This window comes from Balearica regulorum, chromosome 16, assembly GCF_011004875.1.
Source record: "Balearica regulorum gibbericeps isolate bBalReg1 chromosome 16, bBalReg1.pri, whole genome shotgun sequence".
NCBI classification, from domain to species: domain Eukaryota; kingdom Metazoa; phylum Chordata; class Aves; order Gruiformes; family Gruidae; genus Balearica; species Balearica regulorum.
Genome location: NC_046199.1, coordinates 13,222,698 through 13,240,078, shown reverse-complemented (window position 1 = coordinate 13,240,078; position 17,381 = coordinate 13,222,698). Strand labels below are relative to the sequence as shown.

The 17,381-nt window shown below is 44.0% G+C and overlaps 3 protein-coding genes across 3 annotated transcripts; 1 reads left to right on the top strand and 2 right to left on the bottom strand.

Moving 5' to 3' along the window:
* Positions 1–638: 638 nt before the first annotated feature.
* CTSZ (cathepsin Z) lies at positions 639–6,372 on the bottom strand. The gene is made up of 6 exons (XM_075769000.1): positions 5,968–6,372; positions 5,308–5,471; positions 3,273–3,452; positions 2,527–2,677; positions 2,086–2,248; positions 639–1,577 (listed from the first exon to the last, which is right to left on the bottom strand). The coding sequence occupies exons 1-6, from the start codon at positions 6,105–6,107 to the stop codon at positions 1,464–1,466; spliced, it is 912 nt and encodes a 303-aa protein (XP_075625115.1). The 5' UTR covers positions 6,108–6,372; the 3' UTR covers positions 639–1,463.
* A 3,769-nt stretch (positions 6,373–10,141) lies between these two features.
* TUBB1 (tubulin beta 1 class VI) lies at positions 10,142–14,453 on the top strand. The gene is made up of 4 exons (XM_010298433.2): positions 10,142–10,318; positions 11,952–12,060; positions 12,253–12,363; positions 12,492–14,453. The coding sequence occupies exons 1-4, from the start codon at positions 10,262–10,264 to the stop codon at positions 13,562–13,564; spliced, it is 1,350 nt and encodes a 449-aa protein (XP_010296735.1). The 5' UTR covers positions 10,142–10,261; the 3' UTR covers positions 13,565–14,453.
* A 1,090-nt stretch (positions 14,454–15,543) lies between these two features.
* Positions 15,544–16,785, bottom strand: ATP5F1E (ATP synthase F1 subunit epsilon). Its single transcript, XM_075768658.1, has 3 exons — positions 16,626–16,785; positions 16,322–16,448; positions 15,544–15,692 (listed from the first exon to the last, which is right to left on the bottom strand). Exons 1-2 carry the CDS (start codon positions 16,655–16,657, stop codon positions 16,325–16,327), a joined length of 156 nt encoding a protein of 51 aa, XP_075624773.1. The 5' UTR covers positions 16,658–16,785; the 3' UTR covers positions 15,544–15,692; positions 16,322–16,324.
* Positions 16,786–17,381: the final 596 nt, after the last annotated feature.

The following is a 17,381-nucleotide window of genomic DNA, read 5'->3' as shown; positions in this document are numbered from 1 at the left end:
ACTGTTTAAAACTGAAATGATAAGAATAGAAAAATCACCTCAACTTCATCCTAGACACTAGCAGTCTTAATGTTTTATGGATATTTACTGTTCTGCCAAACTTATTTTCTGATTAGGAGCAGACTTCTGTCACAGCAAAAACCAAAGTAAGTTGCAGAAACTACCACCTGAGAGGTAGCAGACAATAGAGACAGTTTCTGGACTTTTTTTCCTCCTCTGCACCACTAAAAAGCTTTAACTTACAAGTTTGAGTGAAGCATAAGTCATAGGTTGATTTGATTTATGGTAGGCTTTGGAGATTGACACTTAAAAGTAGTGTTCTACAACATCTGAAAGTGTCTTCTCTTCTTTGCTTGTTGAAGTTGGATTCTTCCTTGTAGCTTGTTACCTTCATCTCCAGTGTGGGCAGAGGTAGCACAGTTTAACCTGAATTGTTGTTTAAACCGTGGTAGTTGCTGTATAGACAACTGTGGTGTCAACCAACCCTTTCACAAGAAAAAGTCCTGTAAAAGCAGTACCATGCAGGATAAGCTTTGGGTAGCTAGTCTGCCTCATGGGACTGCTTGTTTGGTACAACAATAGAAGACAACCAAACCCATGTTTTAATCATAAGCTCTTATAATACACATACAATCATGTAAGAGAAAAAAATCTATTTATTAAATGCAGTTAACAATGCTAGTTAGTAACATTTGATATAACTGCTTTGTCACTTAAAACAGCCAGTTACTAAGGAAGAGAATTTGCTACCCTTCAAATTAGGGAGGAGTTCTGGGTTGTGGCAATTTATACTTTGCCTCCTTAGGAGAAGAAATGGCACAGCCAATTACATATTAAAGCAAGGACTTTGCTCAAAGACAAGACTAATTAAATAACTAGACTTTGTCTTTTGATCAAAGTAATTTCTGGTATGTCATTTTGGTTGGAAAATAGCAACTGCCTTATATGAGACTTCCAACAACACTATTTTACCAGGAGGCCAAGGAAACAATAGGGGATTTAGTTTTTGAATGTATCACATCCAGACTTACTTTGTTTTTTCATCTGCATCATTGCAAGATGATATTTGCTCAATGCTGTCAGACTTTAATATAAGCTCTAGACCCAAATATTGAGTATACTTTTTTCTTCCCAGCATGTCTACATAATTTGTATTTAAAAAAATATACAGAGATATACATGTACAGTTTCTGTGATTAGTCAAGGTGATTTAAATACTGTGCATCAAGGCAGACAACTTTCTCATACATAAATTACTTTAAGTTATAATTTATCTAAAGGTAGCTCTGTATTTATTTTACTTTGACGACACTGTGTGTTGCTATCTGGGCTAATTTTGCAGAACTACCTGATGGTGTTGAACTGTGAAAGAATTTAGACTGCTATTCTTTAAACAGAAAAAGGTTGTGCTGGTAAGCTTCCAAACAACGTAGCTCCTAAACAGCAAAATGTACAATATACAATCAAGGAAGTACAACATCTCCATATGCACAGTCCTCTTCAATAGCAAGATTGTACTCTGCTCCTCTTCCACCTTTATACGCGCTTGTCACAATTCTCAGCCACCCTCTTTCACCCTGTAAAGAATTAATTTGCATTGTAAATTAGAAAGCATAACTATAGAGAACATATGCTATTGAGTCTGTTCTGTCTTCCAAATATGAATGATTTAAATCAATCTAGGAATTCACTCAAGATGAAGTATTACATTGGGTTCACAGGGCACCCTTGTTTAAAGGGGCAATCTGCTTTGGTGAATTTACATCTCCCTTATCTATTCCAGGTATGTGACCTGATTTTTGCCTACAACTAACAATAATTTACAGTTGCCCATAACAGGAGCTGCATGTCCATGGAAGGGTAGCATTTGGGATTGATTTGACATGACTCAAGTAACTCTGGCTGAATATCCATATCTTCAGATTAGTTAGGTTTCATTTTTTAATTGCTAGTCTATCTAGTTCAAAGAAAGTTTTACTTTTTCTATCCACAGGCTAGCTTTGCTGCTTCCTGTTTGCAAGTGAAAAACCCCACCCCTCCTCTAAAATCATTCTGCAAACACATTTGTTCCCCATGTTTCCTTACCCAGGGTTCACCCCATGAGTTACGAACAATCCAGTATTCTGTTCCATTTTCTACACCCCAGCCAGCCACAGATACAATGTGATTCACCTCCGGCGAGGGGTTGTATTCTGTATAAAGTCCACCAGTGTAAGCATCCAACTTTTCAGTAGCCATTATGCCACAGCTGTTATAAAACAGAAAGCATTTTTTTTATACAAGGGGATCCGGACAAGGGCCTGGCTAAAAAAACCCACTTTGTTTCTTGCATTTTGACTTCAGAGCTCAATTTATCTACAAACAAGATGAAGTCTGCATATTAATGCAGAGCTGCTAATGTATGCTAGAGTGACATACATCTCAGTCATTAAACTGAGTTTCAAGTATTTCAATCCCAATATTACTAGTAGATAAACATTTTCTTTTTTACCATTAAAGATGTTTGGGTTTGTTTTTTTTTTTTACCTAATTGGTCCATTAGTATAGATTTCTGCCATCATTTTTTCTCTTCCACTGACAGACCCATAGTCAGCAACTTTCCAGAGAGTGTAGTTCTTTATCACATGGCATTCTCCAAAAGTGACACAAGTTCCACACTGGTTAAACTTCTTACATTCTACAAAACAAAAGTGAGCTTGTCACTGCAAGAGAATGTTTTTCTTCAAGTGAATTAATGGTACAACATTAAGCTTTTTTTCCTTTAACTTATTTGAGGCAGATACCAATAACTTAGGAGTAATTACTAATACATACTCTCTCTGGTGAGCTAAATTTCTTTCTGGAAACCACATTTAAAGTCCCTACAATCACTAGTTACTATTCTTTACTTCATGGGCATAAGTGCTTTGCTGAGGCAATGTTTCAGATGTGCTTCTCTACAGATAGAGGAACTATTCCAGTCATACATGACCAGACAAAGGTTACATTTCTTCTTTGTTTAGCTTGAGGTAACACTTCTAAATGTTTCAAATACATTAGAGATTGTATGTCACAGACTTATGAGATTAAGTTAAAACATACTAGCTGTGCAAGCTTGTCTGGGCATGATTTAATGCTGTGCTGTCTGGCTAAAGTAAAAAGAACACGCAGGCCTGTAAAGGAAACCTGTTCTATCAGTCAAACAGCAGGTACTACACTGAAAACCCAAGAAACTTTTTTTTAATATATATTAAGATCTACTAAACCTGGAATTAAGTAAATAGGCATCATACTTTGATCCTTAGCTTGGTAGTTGTTGCAGGTCTCATCTGGAATGCCATGGTCATGGGCATACATCCAAACACCTGAGTGGTCTCCACCTTCACAGGATCCCGCGTCAGCACAATCAATCACATTCTGAACAGAGAGGTAGGCAGAAGGCCACGCACCTTTTCTCTTTATATTGATACGATCTGTAAGGATAAGAAATGAGGTTTTGTTAGTAGAATATGTAGGTGGTTACACGTTACAACTAGTGTTAAAACTGTTTCTCCTTCATTAAACCTGTAACTGTTTGCAGACAACAGCACTTGTGGTTGGAAAAGCCCATACTGTCAGCAGCAAGGCACATAGCATGGCCTAACGCAAACCAGCAGCCTGAGTTATTGTTGTGGGTTTCCATTAGAAGGTTTTTCCATTAAAAACTCAGCAAAAATATGCAGATGAGTAAGATTGTTTAAAGCCTTGAAGTGCTCTAGACCTCTTTTAATTCAAGTCACAGCTTCTAAAAACTTCCACATCTGTTTCCTGGCTTTGACAGCAAGGAGTTTTCAGATACACATCATACCGCCAGCTCTCAGTAGCATCTTTTATGGGAGTAAAGACTTATGCATAAATGCTTATGAATCTCTTATGCAGAGAGTCATAAGCCCATGCAAACCCGAGAGACAGTCTTCACAAACTTAAAGCAAGGTAAAGCTTTCAGAAGTGTCTCCTCGCTGTTATGTTAACATCTCACTGCTACCCTGCCATCTCAGACATCGCCACCCTCCTGCCTTATTTTGTCAGAAACAACTAGCTTGCTTGGCAGAAAAACTTCCCAATGAGTATTTATAAACTGCTTCTCACAGTGCATTAACAGTCTTAACTGATGCCACTGTAGTACTTTTAATCCTGGTAGTACTAACAACATTCCACTATACTTGACAGCACTGGGAGGCATTATCCCAGCCTGGTCTTCCAGCAACAAAAGAAGGAATGAATACTTTAACCATTCACAGCAATTAAGAAAACCCATCCTGATTTTTAAAATCAACCTTTTGTACTTACAAAGATGCAGGTACTGGCACACCTACATACACAAGTTTTAACCAAAGTTAGATAATTAAGAAGTTGCTCTATTTTATGTATCCTAGTACTTCACTACATCAGGGCAGGCTTCATATTTGTCTGTATTCTTTATTCGTGGTGATTCCTGCTGTCTGCTCACACCTGCATTGTCCTCCCATTTCTGCACAGCTTCCTCTATTTCTCCTTCACAGTTAATCCTCTTACAACCTCCGTACACTAACAGGACTTCTGCAGCATGTTACTGTTACATGCAAATCATCATGTATTGTCTTTACAGAAAATATTCCTCCAACTGAAGCACACCTCTACTTCCCTTTTCCCCCAAGAAAAAGGCTCTCTACTGAAACTAGAGTTGTCTGTACGCAGTGGTAGTCAGGTCTTTTGAATGACAGGGCTCTTCAAGCTAACAAACTGTGGGCCTTTCCACGAGAAGCAACTGCTTTCGTTTCCTCATATCCAGGCATCACTGGAGCAGCCCCTTGCTGCTGTAGCGCAGCAGGCCGAGGTACCAAAAAAGGGAAGGAGACAGAATAACTGCTTTTACATCTGCTGCTAGCATCACCACACCTCCCAGAAGAGGGACAGAAAACCCAGTTCTTGCTCCTGGCCCTAAACAGCAGCGTGGCAGGAGAGCTGTGTCTGCACTCCTTCTGCAAACAGCTTTTTAACCATGCCAGCGTTTCCACCTCGCACAATTTTGAGAGGGCGGGGACTGCCTCACTGATTGCTTTCTCTCTTGGAAGCAAACCTCCTTGCCTTCAGCTCAGGAATTCCCATCGTTACTGGTGCCTTCACAGACATGTCAGCCTCGGTTTTATCTGCGTTAGTGACTGCAGTCATTTGGCACCTCTTCCTCCCACCAGCTGTTTTGTAAGCTGAGGATACACTCCCTTTGCTTAACGAAAGCTATAAATCACGGGGAGGGGGCAAACAGCTTGGCGAGCGAGCAGGCAGCCCGCAGCCCTGAGCGCCGCGTACCTGCTAAAGCGCTGGTGCTGCCGTGGGCCCAGCAGGACCCGCAGTACTGGGGGATGTGCTGGTTCCGCGTCGTGCTGGCGTAATTGATGCCGTTCACGTTCCTCCAGTCCCAGCTCTCGGGTAGAGCGGACACGTCCAGGTACTCGTGCGGGCGGGGGTAGGTCCTGCATGAGGCAGAATAAAAGAACTCGGTGCCACGCTGCCCAGGCCTGTATTTTCAGGCAAATAAGGGGATTTTCCGCCCCCCCCCCCCCCCCAGCTTTCACGGAGTTGCGTAACGAGGCTGCGAGTGTCCAGCGAGCAGAGCGGTCACGTGACAGCGGGCAGCGTGACCGGTCCCGTGACCACCGCTGCGCCCTGCGGACCCCCCCCCCCCCCGCCCGCGGGCAGCGAGCGCTGCCTGCGCCGCCACCGCCGAGCCCCGACCGGGCAGCGGGGGGCCAGGCCTTGCCTGCCCCGGGGGAACCGGGCGGTGCTGGGTTTACAAAGCCCCCATACAAGCGGGGGCTGCGGCTGTGCCTGCCCAGCTCCTTTCCCCAAAGGCGCCCCCGGGCTCCTCTCCGCGACACCGCTTGAAGGGAGCCGGGGCAGGCGGCCGGGGTTGTCCGCGGTCGGGCGGCAGCCCCGCGTGAGGGAGGAGGCGGCGGGGGGGAACCTTACCTCAGGCCGGGCGCCTTGCGCGGGGCCGGCTTGTAGCAGTGCTGCCCTTCCCTGAAGTAGAGGCCGGCGCGGGCGGGCGGGCAGAGGCAGCCCCAGAGTAGCAGGAGGAGGGAGGCGACGCGCCCGCACAGCTCAGCCATGCTGGAGCCGGCAACACCTTCCTCCACAGCGCGGCCCCGGCGCCCGCATTTAAGGGCGGCCGCAGACCGTGGGCGGTGCCGGCGGGCGGAGCGGCTGGGGCGGCGCGGCACGGCACGGCACGGCACGGCGGGTCGCTGCGTGCTCACCTGCGGCGGGCGCGGGATGCGGAACCTCCCTTGTCTTCCCCATTTCGTGTTGAACCACGTCTGTCCGCTGGAAGCGGACTGGTGACAAGTGCAGCCTGCTCGTGGCTCAGTCCTCCCCAGTAGTATCTAGTGAGTTTCTGAGGGGTCAGGGACAGACAGACCTTACATCGCTGCGTTCGCGCTCCCTACTCCTGGGCTGCGAAAGCTGCAGCACCCACTGCACGGGTGCGCTGTGGGGAACACGGGTGGCCCCAGGTGCAGTCTCCATCTCACATGCTCAAAAATGAAGCAATTTTGATCACATACACACACAACCCCCACCCCAAAATAAAAGGAACAGCTGTTAAAATATTGCGACGATTCAATACTTGCAGTTGCTGACAACAGGGTTTATGACAAGAGGTCTTGTACCTGAACGGATGTGGACCCCGTGTGACTGCGTTACACGTTTCTGTACCTTTGGCCTGACACCTCAGCATTGTGTAAGACTGTGCCCAGCGACTCTGTGATTGCACAGAGCGGGCAGGCTGGGCGTTTTGTTTGGTTGAGGTTTTTTGCTAGTGGCAAGTTTTGAATTTCTCAAGCCCTTTTATGCTATGGTCTACAAAGGAATACAGGCCTGTGTCCATTTTTTAGGCTATTCTTTAGGGTTCAGGATATCTGATGATTATTATCTGCTACAAGATTTAGTCAATAGTAAAAATAATTTTCCTGCAGAAGGTTTAAGTATCTGCATGGGTGGACTACTACTGTCTTTTTTCCGTATGTATGTTGGCTAGAGCTTTCATGTTTAGTAAACCACAGCCAGTTCTTCCCTTGTAGCTTTTCTTCCTTAGCTCTCAGCACTTTTTATAAAAGGCACGAGATTTATCAGCTCCACATTATGCATAGAGAAACTGAGGCACTGCAAACCGACGCGACAAAACCAGCAGCAGAGTAAAAGACCTGAGCCTGATCTGTGCTGTTCACCTGTTTGGCAGTTCATCAAATAAATGAAGTTTTTCTTAGTAAGTGAAATGCAAATGTGAAGTAGGTAGTCTTTATTGCCTGTTGAATGCAACATTTTTTTGGTAGCATTCCTGATGTAGCCCAGATTAGTTGAGACTAGTGTCAGCTCACCTGGTGGTGACTATTCACAGATCCCTCTGAAATTATCTGGTGACCTGTAGCCAGGCTTATCTCACACTGAATAGGCTTTCTTCTCCACAACCTTCTCTGCCACTGTGAAAAGCTAGTTACTCCCAAGCAAACCATATTAAAAAAAAAAAAAAAAAAAGTATCCCAGAATGCCTCCTTGCACATGTGTATTTGTTGCTAGTGGGTACTGTGGTGGCATTTAAAACAAAACAAAAACCAACCAACCAAGAAAAACAGAAACAAAAAAAAAAAAACAGTAACAAAAAAAACCCCCACAAGGTCTTAGCTTGTGCCTATCGCCAGGGCTGTGGTACCTTGGGCCCGCTCGGAAGGCAATGGGAGCAGTGGGCAGCTGATAACAGACGCCGCGGGACAGGCTGGTAACAGCTGTGCCCAGCACCAGGCTGCTCCTAATCTCCGCAGAGCCGAAAGTCCCTCGAAGCTAACCCTTCCGCCACCTTCTCCTCGGTCCCTGGTGACGCGCTCACCGCTAATCTGCAATAGCACATGTTGGATGGCCGTGCCTGGGCAGCCCACAGGCAGTTAACGGGCTTGAGGTTTTCAGAGCTCAGCAGCAACAGGCCTGCAAACAAAACCTACAGTGAAACAGGCTTTTCATTTACCAAGTTTGGTATAAAAAGACAGACTTGGGCGTTCACAGAAATGCAGTTTGGGGAGGAGAGGGAAAAGAGGCACAAACCCATCTCCGCTTCACAAAGCACCTCAGGTACGCTGGGTCATGCGCCATGATTTTTAAGACTCTGTGAGGAAGTGCTTCAGAGGACGCACATGATCCCAGCTATTTTTAGCAAGAGAAAAACCAGTGTTACGTGATTGCATATTTCTTTCACTTCCCTTTTTTTTTTTTTTTTTTGTCTTTACTTGTAAGGTGCTTGTGAGTATATTTTTGTTGCTGAAATTATTTTGCCAGATTTTTTGGATGGTGAATTAGAATCTTCAGCCTCTTCTCACAATAAGTTGTGGCTATTGTAGATTAATACAGTGAATATTTTAAGCAGTATTTATTTGCTGTCAGTAGCTCTCTGACACATTGTGTCAATGCAGCTCTCATTCAGAATGCAGCAATTGAATATACAACTCAGAACTGCGCTATTGCTTTTAGCTAAGCATAACTGGAGAAAACAAGTACGAAATGTGCATGACTAAAACGAAATTTGCTTTCAAAGTAAATATCCAAATAACCTTTCCAGAATTTTGTCTTAGGAAATTGTAGCTGATATCCACTGCCATTGTAGAAAATATCTACAACATGGCAATGGAACAGAATTGTTATGTTGTCTTACTGAGTAAACTAAACTGTTTAGGTTTTGGAAAATGATAAAACTATTATGTTTTAAGGAAACAAAATTAATCTACCTGAATTTAAAGTCTTACTTCTATTGCTCCCTACTGAGGACGACTTGTAGCTTGGCAGAGGGTGGTGGAATGTTTGCTAGTTACTTTTTTGCGATGCACTTCTGGTGCTAAACTTTGTCTTAGGAGCAATTGCCTGTTCCTCCACTGGCTGGCGGAAGAAGTGGAAGTCATCTGCAGTGGGGAAGTCTGGAATAAGCTGATTTTTCTTTTGGAACAATATGGAAACTCAGAGGTTCCTTATCTCTAGCAACCCATCAAATAGTTACTTTCAATGAGTCAAATCCTTCCACTGTCATCTTTTTATACAAAATAATTTAAGGTGCCTTCCCAACTATAGTTCCTTTTCCTACCCTTAACAGCAACAGTTGCAAAGCACTGACAGTCATCTGACATGTAATAAAACTACTATAAGCTTCCAGCAGACAGCCCGTTCTGGGTTTCTGTTGCTCAGTGATACTAGTCCTGTTTATCTGCAGGCAACAGGACTATGTCATGTTTTGCTCAGCCTGGCATTGTTTCCTTTAATGCAGCAAAACATTTCACATAATGAACATTATAGTTAACTTCAGTGGAACTGGGTTTTCACCTCTAGCATTTTCCTGGCAAGTTCTGAAATGCCACATCTCAGCTATAAAAAAATAAGAAATAGATGAAATACTGTATTTCTTAATGGCAGAAGGGAAGAGAGAGAAAGAGAGAAAAGGAGAGAGAGCATCTGTGCAAGTTAGTCACAAGTTGGTTCAGATTTTAGATTGGCTGAAATTGATGGATTCTTATGAGATGTTTAAGGAACATATATCACTGAGAGTGCAGTGTTATATTTATGTTTTACACAGTATTATTTTGCTACCGATCCTGTCCCCCTCCTTCATGCAGTCAGACAGTGAGAATGATGCTTATTAGTGAACTGCAAGTTTGGCTGGCAGTGCTCTGAATGTTGTGATTATAGGAGGCTACTGCTCAAAAGTTGTTATTGTTTTTTTTTATGATGGATGTTGTCATGGATGACTCATATGATATTAAAATTTAAATTATGCAGCAGAAGCACATGTACTTAATAAATTAAGATCACTCATTTTTGGCTGTAATCTCTATATGCACATATATATTTGTATATTATTATGTATAAAATAATGAAAGACAAATACCATGCCCACAGCTATTCATGAATCGCGCTGTTTGCTGCACAGAGAGCTGGAATTAATCGTAAGGGGGTGCATGTGACAATTTTCTTTTCCAAGCCACTCAGTAATGTACCTGTGCTCTTGTGAATAGGCACTTTGCCTCCTCCTGAAATACTTTGATGAGCAGCCAGAGTTGCTGGCTACTCCCCTTGCTGGCTGAGTGACAGTCCCACTAGTATAAAAAGGCCCCTTGGGACGGACTGCGCTGGGTGTAGCTGATAGAGCAGTGGAAAGAGGGCTTGTTCTGGGGACTGCAACTAGAAAACCTGTGTTGGGGTGTAGCCACCAACAGGTGTAAGCTACACAAAAATGCGTGAAATTGTGCATCTTCAGATTGGCCAGTGTGGGAACCAAATTGGAGCGAAGGTAAGGTCTCTTCTCACTATCGGGCATTAGTAGTAAGTGCTGTCAGTGGTAGCAGGTCAAACATCATTAATGGATGGGGACTTTTGAGGGGGAACAATTACTTTGTTAACTCAGTGGTAGGATGCGTGGCGTGATTATTTTGATGTGAAAGTCATGATGGGCTTGCTCCTCATGCAAAGGTTAATATTAAGACTGTTGAGGAATGAAACATCTGCAAGAACTATGGCACAGTGATCGTAAGTGCTCCAGAGCATTCCTGCTGGGACTCACATTCCCGGGGCACTAATCTCGTTTGCAAAATACTGGGATGAGTGAAGGAGCCAGTAATTCCAGGGGTGCGAAGCTATGATGCCAGTGCTTTAGTTCAGCTATACAGCAGTAACTGCCACATTATAATCATTAATATGGGAGTGTATTAGTCAACATAATGCCCTATCAGTGACCAACTAGGTTTTTCTAAGAGTGGCACAAAGTGCAGTTAAAGATTCCTGCATAACTGGCCTCCTGTGAGAGGCAGTCATGTCATTTGGAGTGGTTTTGTGCAATTCAAACACTGCCATACTGTTACTTAGAAGTTGCTCATTGCTGACTGTGTGCTAAGAGGGGAAAAAAAAAAAAAAAGAAACCCCACAAAACATTGCTTTTTGCTCTGTGATGTCCATCTTTTTTTTTTTTTTTTTAATGGATTAGTAGGAAGTTGCCAAAAAAAAGTATCTGGGTTAATTTGGGGCTGGGAGGTCTTTGAAGACACACGATAGCTGAAGGGTTGTTCCATTGTGTTCCTCCTCCATTTCTTGCTCCCACAAATCTCACCTTGATTCCTTTTATTGGCACACGAAGCTGTGGATGGCCAGGGAATGTCATGTTTAGACCCAAGTAGTGTGAACGCAGCCAGTGTGATAGTTGAAAGGTTTATATTTTTTCTGTTAGCTTTGACCTGGAAACCACTTGTGTCTAATAAGACCTGTAGAAAAGCACATACACTAAAACACCATGCACACATTGGCAATGCTGTATTTGTACACTCCAAGTGAGATTGGATGCTAAACCAGAAGACCTTTAAAATTAAAATAGCCAGGTCATTATAGTGGGTGGGTGTGTCTATATTAAAACTGCTGTGGCAGCTGCCTAGATAAGAGCCCCCGTACAAGACATCCATATGAATGTCAAGATAGGACAAACATCTGTTTGTGGAAAGCATACAAATTTGTCTGAGCCAGCTTTGCCATGCCGCAGTCCCGCTTGTGCATGACAGGCCTTAAAACAACTATCCACAATCCACATACCCCCACTTTTTTGTTAAGTTCAGACCAACTAGTACCCGTCTTATTTAAACTAGTATCAATTTTCCTTTACCACAAAGGGAACAAATTGAGGGCCGCCACCTATTAGTGCATGGGAGGTAGCTAAGCAGTGTAAATGGTCTGCTAAACTTGTCACTTGAACTTATTTGAGGAGGAGGGAGAGGAGGGTTCCCCGCTCTGATGTGATAGGTAAATGGCAAAACACCCTCCACGTCAGGCACAGGTCCCACTTTGTGTGCAGCCAGGCATGAGCACAGCAGCACTGGTGCTGAACACGTGCTGAAAAAAATAAATCTTTGTGAGTGTATTGAACTGCTTTCCTTTCTCAGTTCTGGGAGGTCATAAGTGATGAACATGGAATTGACATCGCTGGAAACTACCGTGGGGACGCATCGCTGCAGCTTGAGCGAATTAACGTGTACTTCAATGAGGCTTACTGTAAGTGCTTGGCCCTGTTAGGGGGTTGGCAGAGGAATTTGCAGAGCCAACATGAAGATTAAAATAAGTAATTTAAAAAAAAAATAATTCCCCAAATCACTGTATATGGGTTGGATTTTTTCAGAACAAATTATAAGCCTGTCTCTTTGACTCCTAACAGTAATTGTTCACATTCATTTTCTTTTGTTCTAGCCCATAAATACGTACCCCGGTCTATCTTGGTGGACCTGGAACCTGGTACGATGGACAGCGTACGATCTAGCAAAATAGGCCCACTCTTTCGACCTGACAATTTTATTCACGGTATGTACAACATGCTGCCAGCAAACTAACTAGAGTCAACTGTCCCAAACTGGCCTTTTAACTCTTTGCAGCCTTTAAAAATTCTCTCGTTAACTTTGTGGCTGTTCTTTCTGTAATTCTGTTCATAGGTAATTCAGGTGCTGGAAACAACTGGGCTAAGGGCCATTACACAGAAGGTGCTGAACTGATTGAAAACGTCATGGATGTGGTCAGGAACGAGTGTGAGAGCTGTGACTGCCTTCAGGGATTCCAGCTCATCCATTCGCTTGGTGGTGGTACAGGCTCAGGTATGGGCACACTCCTTATCAACAAAATCAGAGAAGAATATCCCGACAGGATTATGAACACTTTCAGTGTCGTGCCTTCGCCCAAAGTATCCGACACGGTCGTAGAGCCATATAACGCCATCCTCTCCATCCATCAGCTAATCGAGAATACAGATGAAACCTTTTGCATTGACAATGAAGCTCTATACGATATATGTTTCAGAACTTTAAAGCTCACCAATCCCACCTATGGTGACCTCAACCACTTGGTGTCCCTAACGATGAGCGGTGTCACAACCTCACTCCGTTTTCCTGGTCAGCTGAATGCAGATCTGAGGAAGCTGGCTGTTAACATGGTGCCCTTTCCTCGCCTGCATTTCTTCATGCCAGGCTTTGCTCCACTGACAGCTCGAGGTAGCCAACAGTACAGAGCCCTCTCAGTGCCAGAGCTTACTCAGCAAATGTTTGATGCACGCAACATGATGGCAGCCTGCGACCCTCGTCGTGGACGTTACTTGACCGTGGCATGCATCTTCAGAGGCCGAATGTCTACCAGAGAAGTGGATGAGCAGTTGCTGGCCATCCAGACCAAGAATAGTTCCTACTTTGTGGAGTGGATCCCTAATAACGTCAAAGTGGCTGTATGTGACATACCACCGCGAGGATTGAAGATGGCAGCCACCTTTATTGGCAATAATACAGCCATTCAGGAGCTCTTCATCAGGGTTTCTGAACAGTTCTCCGCTATGTTCAGAAGAAAAGCATTTCTCCATTGGTATACTGGTGAAGGTATGGATGAGATGGAGTTTTCTGAAGCAGAAGGTAACACCAATGACCTTGTGTCTGAGTACCAGCAATACCAGGATGCCACTGCAGATGTTGAGGAATATGAAGAGGTAGAAGCAGGAGCTAGCCCAGAAAAAGAAGCACCATGAAAACAATGGTAATATCAAAACGTTCTCTGCATGACCCTGTTGATGCTCAGTAAAGAAAAAACAGTAGCTATCATCTGTATACTGAAAATAATACCTTTCTTAAGAATTTTTTTCTCTGCATCTAGCCAAGATATATCCAATATTACAATATAATGCTTTTGAAATTAACAGCAGCTGTGCTTTACTCTCCTGAACAACTGCTGTCACTGAATCTCTCCCGAAAGAGCCACTCTGAAAACAAGTTGTCTCGTAACAGCCTTTCTTGTGAATGCATTCACTTTTAGAATATTATCACCAGATACTGAATGTAATATACAACCTCTGTGTCTGTGTGTATATGTGATAATAAGCAACAGCAAAATATGCTATCAACTCATCAAATTTATTTATTCCTAGGTAAACACAATCTGTGTTCTGTTTGTGAACGTGTTACTGGTTTAGGAACACATGCACATCTGCAAGGCCTATGAAGGCAGCTTCTATTTTATTACCCACTCCACAGACTGACCTAGATCTGTGGACAAGTTCAGTTCCTTTAGTTGCATGGGGAGGGGAAACAACATGGGGTAAGACTGAATATGTACATTTTTTTTTTTTTTTAAAGTACTTTAGTAGTTCTATCACATTGCTGGCTTATATTGTTGCAGAGCTTGTATTCGTTATCATTGTGTGGTTTGTTTCCATTTCAAATTATAGACTGAGTTATATTAGCATACAAAGCTGTGAACACTGTATAAAAGTTGTTGTGTGGTATATATTTTCCCCCATGTACTAACTACTGTAAAATTTCTTCCTATCACTCAGTACAGCAAAACAGATGGAATGGGTTGCAGATGGTTAGATATAACTTCAATAGCAATCATTAAATCAAAGACATACCTTCTCTTCAGGAATCAAAGTTTCTTGCCTTCACAGCTATCTACTTAAGACTGTATTTATAATATTCTTGAAAATAAAGATTATATACCATTCTAAAAAATACTGTAATACTTGAAACATTTGATAGACAAAAATCATAGCTTATTCGGGTAAGGACTAACTTTAAATCACATGACAAAATTGAGCTTGTTTTATTTTGCTCTTAGAAGAGTTTATTATTCTGTGAAGAGAGTAAGAGTCAACAGCAGAAGCACCTAGACGAACACAAACCTGAGGCCAAATCCATACACGTGCCACGTGCCTTCCTGTGCAGGGGGACAACATTAGACATGCTGCGAAGGCGCACAGCAGCAGGAACACGCAAACGCTTCCCTGCCCAAACTGATAGACCTGAAAGCGTGAGCTAACAGTGTCACTTTCCACTCCTGCTGCTTCCCAGTGAGCCTGTGTCCCTCTCCCTCCCAGCAGAGCAAAAGAGGGGTAACAAGGACAACCAACGGCTGAGTGACCAGAGCACAGCCCAGGGAATCCTGCACCTCCTTCCTCACCTCGAGCAGGACACCAGGTCTCCAGCTCCTGGTTCACTGCTCAGTGCTCCAGACAGCTTTGGAGATTGGATCCATGGCAAAATATCCTGCTCCAGTTTAGTTTTAACACTAAGTCTCACCAAATTGATTTTCACCGAGTTAGTTTCAGCTTAAACACAAACGGAAGATGAACAACATGACAGCAGAGAATTTTAAAGCCAACAGTGTTCCACTTCCAGCAGAGAGAACTGACAGAGGTATTTTTAATTATCAAAATTATATGCCTATATTCTCTGTTGACACAGGTTTTAGTGAAGAAAACTTTTTACAAAGTAATCATCAGTCACTGAAATGAAGTAAGCAGAAAAGTTTTAAACAATTAAATCTCTCACTCATTGATGTACCTGAAATATCAGCATGAAATCCAACAGGAGATTTGCCTTAAAAATAAACATAGGTTGCTACTGAACAGTAGACTGTGATAGAAAGAGTCTTCTATTTTAACACAAGTGAAAGATAAATGTCTCTGTGGAGTACTTTATTTCAAGAGGAACAACACTTTCCACACATGCATTTGTTTAACAGAAATTACATTTATTAGCGTCCTGATTTACACAGAGCGGCAAGTTTTATAGTTAAAGTGATGACATTACATTGCAGAGTCTTGAGCTTGCCTACAGCTTTGCTGTTTGTTGTTAAGAGTATTCACCACAGATCAGTTCCTATGAGAGATTTAAAATACAAGTTATTCAATTCAAGAATACGTGCAAGGTACGCTTCGAGTAAAAGGCAGTAATACTTAATTTCAGATCAGGGATAGAAGCTGTTGCACTTCAAACAAAATTCAGCTGCTCATGATGCACGCAATGTCACAAATAAAGGTACAAAAAGCATTTATCTTTCACAGGTAGTAGATAATCCTTACACAAATAAGTGTGCTGATTCAGGGAAACAGTAGTTCAGGGAGGTCATCTCTTGGCTTAGTGAAGTAAGAGACAGGAAACCTGTGAACATCACTACAGAAGCTAGAGAAACTCAGCTGTTCTGCAGAAGTCCATAACAACTTTGACCAACTCCCAATCGATGGAGAGAACATCTCCTTTTCCTGAATTGCTGACATTACACAGTTTCCTATCCCACACACAGTCAGGGTGCTGAGACATCCATGCACAGTGGCACTAAACCAGTCAGCAATCTGTTCCAGTTCCACACACGAACATCAGAGCTGATTTTCCACATGTAGCACGAAGCCAAGCAGTTAGATGGTCATTAACCCGACTCACACTGGGAAACCAACACTCCTCATATTAACAGCTACAATAAGGCACCCCAGCCCACTCAGTTTACTTACAGTTTATTCCTTCTTGGGTTTCACAGTTTTCACATTGGCCATTGCCACCCTCTCTGCCTCTGCTTTGTACTGAGGCTTCATTGCCGCTCTAACAACCTGAGCACAGATCTGGGAATACCGGATGTAACTAAAGACGAGAGAGAAAAGGGGAGAGAAAACGAATGTGAGGATCAAACGCGTCTCCGCCCGCTCTAGAGGCACCGCTGTGACCCCGCCAGCACCCCCCCGCCAGGCCTTCGCCTCCGGCCGTTACAGCTACCGCAAGGAAGTCACGAGAGGCGGCTTGTCGCCGCCAGGCGGGTACCTGAGGCCGGCCTGCCGCCAGTAGGCCACCATGGCTGCGGGCTGCGGCGCCGAGAGACACGGGGGACCGAACCGCTCCGCTCCCAGGCAAGGTCAGCGCCCGCCGGAAGGGGAAAGACCACAACCCTGCGTTCTAGCCAATCAACAAGCAGGAATGATCCCTCCGCCAATCGGAATCCGAATTACCTCAGGAAGGCTGACCAATGGCAACTACCCAGTTGCCCCTCCAGTCACAAGCGCTCTCCTCTGGCAGCGACCAATCAGAGGGCTGAATAAGGCACGTGACCTCCCGAGGAAAGCCGCGAGAGCCCAGCTCCGGCCGCGGCCTTGCTCATTTCTCTCTGCCGCGGGCCCCAGCTGAGGTCCTGCGGTGGGAGGCGGAGGCCCCTGGTGGGCTGGGGTGCTGTTCTCCCGCGGGCACAGGCCTGTGGACAGCACCACACTGCACGGGCGTGTTTCTCCTAGTCCTCCCCGGTAGGAACTGTTTGGGAAAGGTTTGGGGCCTTCCCGGTTTAGGAAGGCTTCAGCTCCACCTCCAGCTGGGACCTGCCTCGGGGTCCAAAAAAGCGTGTGTGTGTGTGGTCTTCCGTGATTCAGAGCCGGTAATTTGCCAGAAACACACTACACATTAGTTAACTAAAGAACAGGAATGAAGGCCTGACCTTTCTATGAGGCTAATGGCTAGTTACATAGCAATTGTTAGTTACATATTAACTCACTCCTAAATAGTAGTAGTGTTGTAATCGCAAGAATCCAA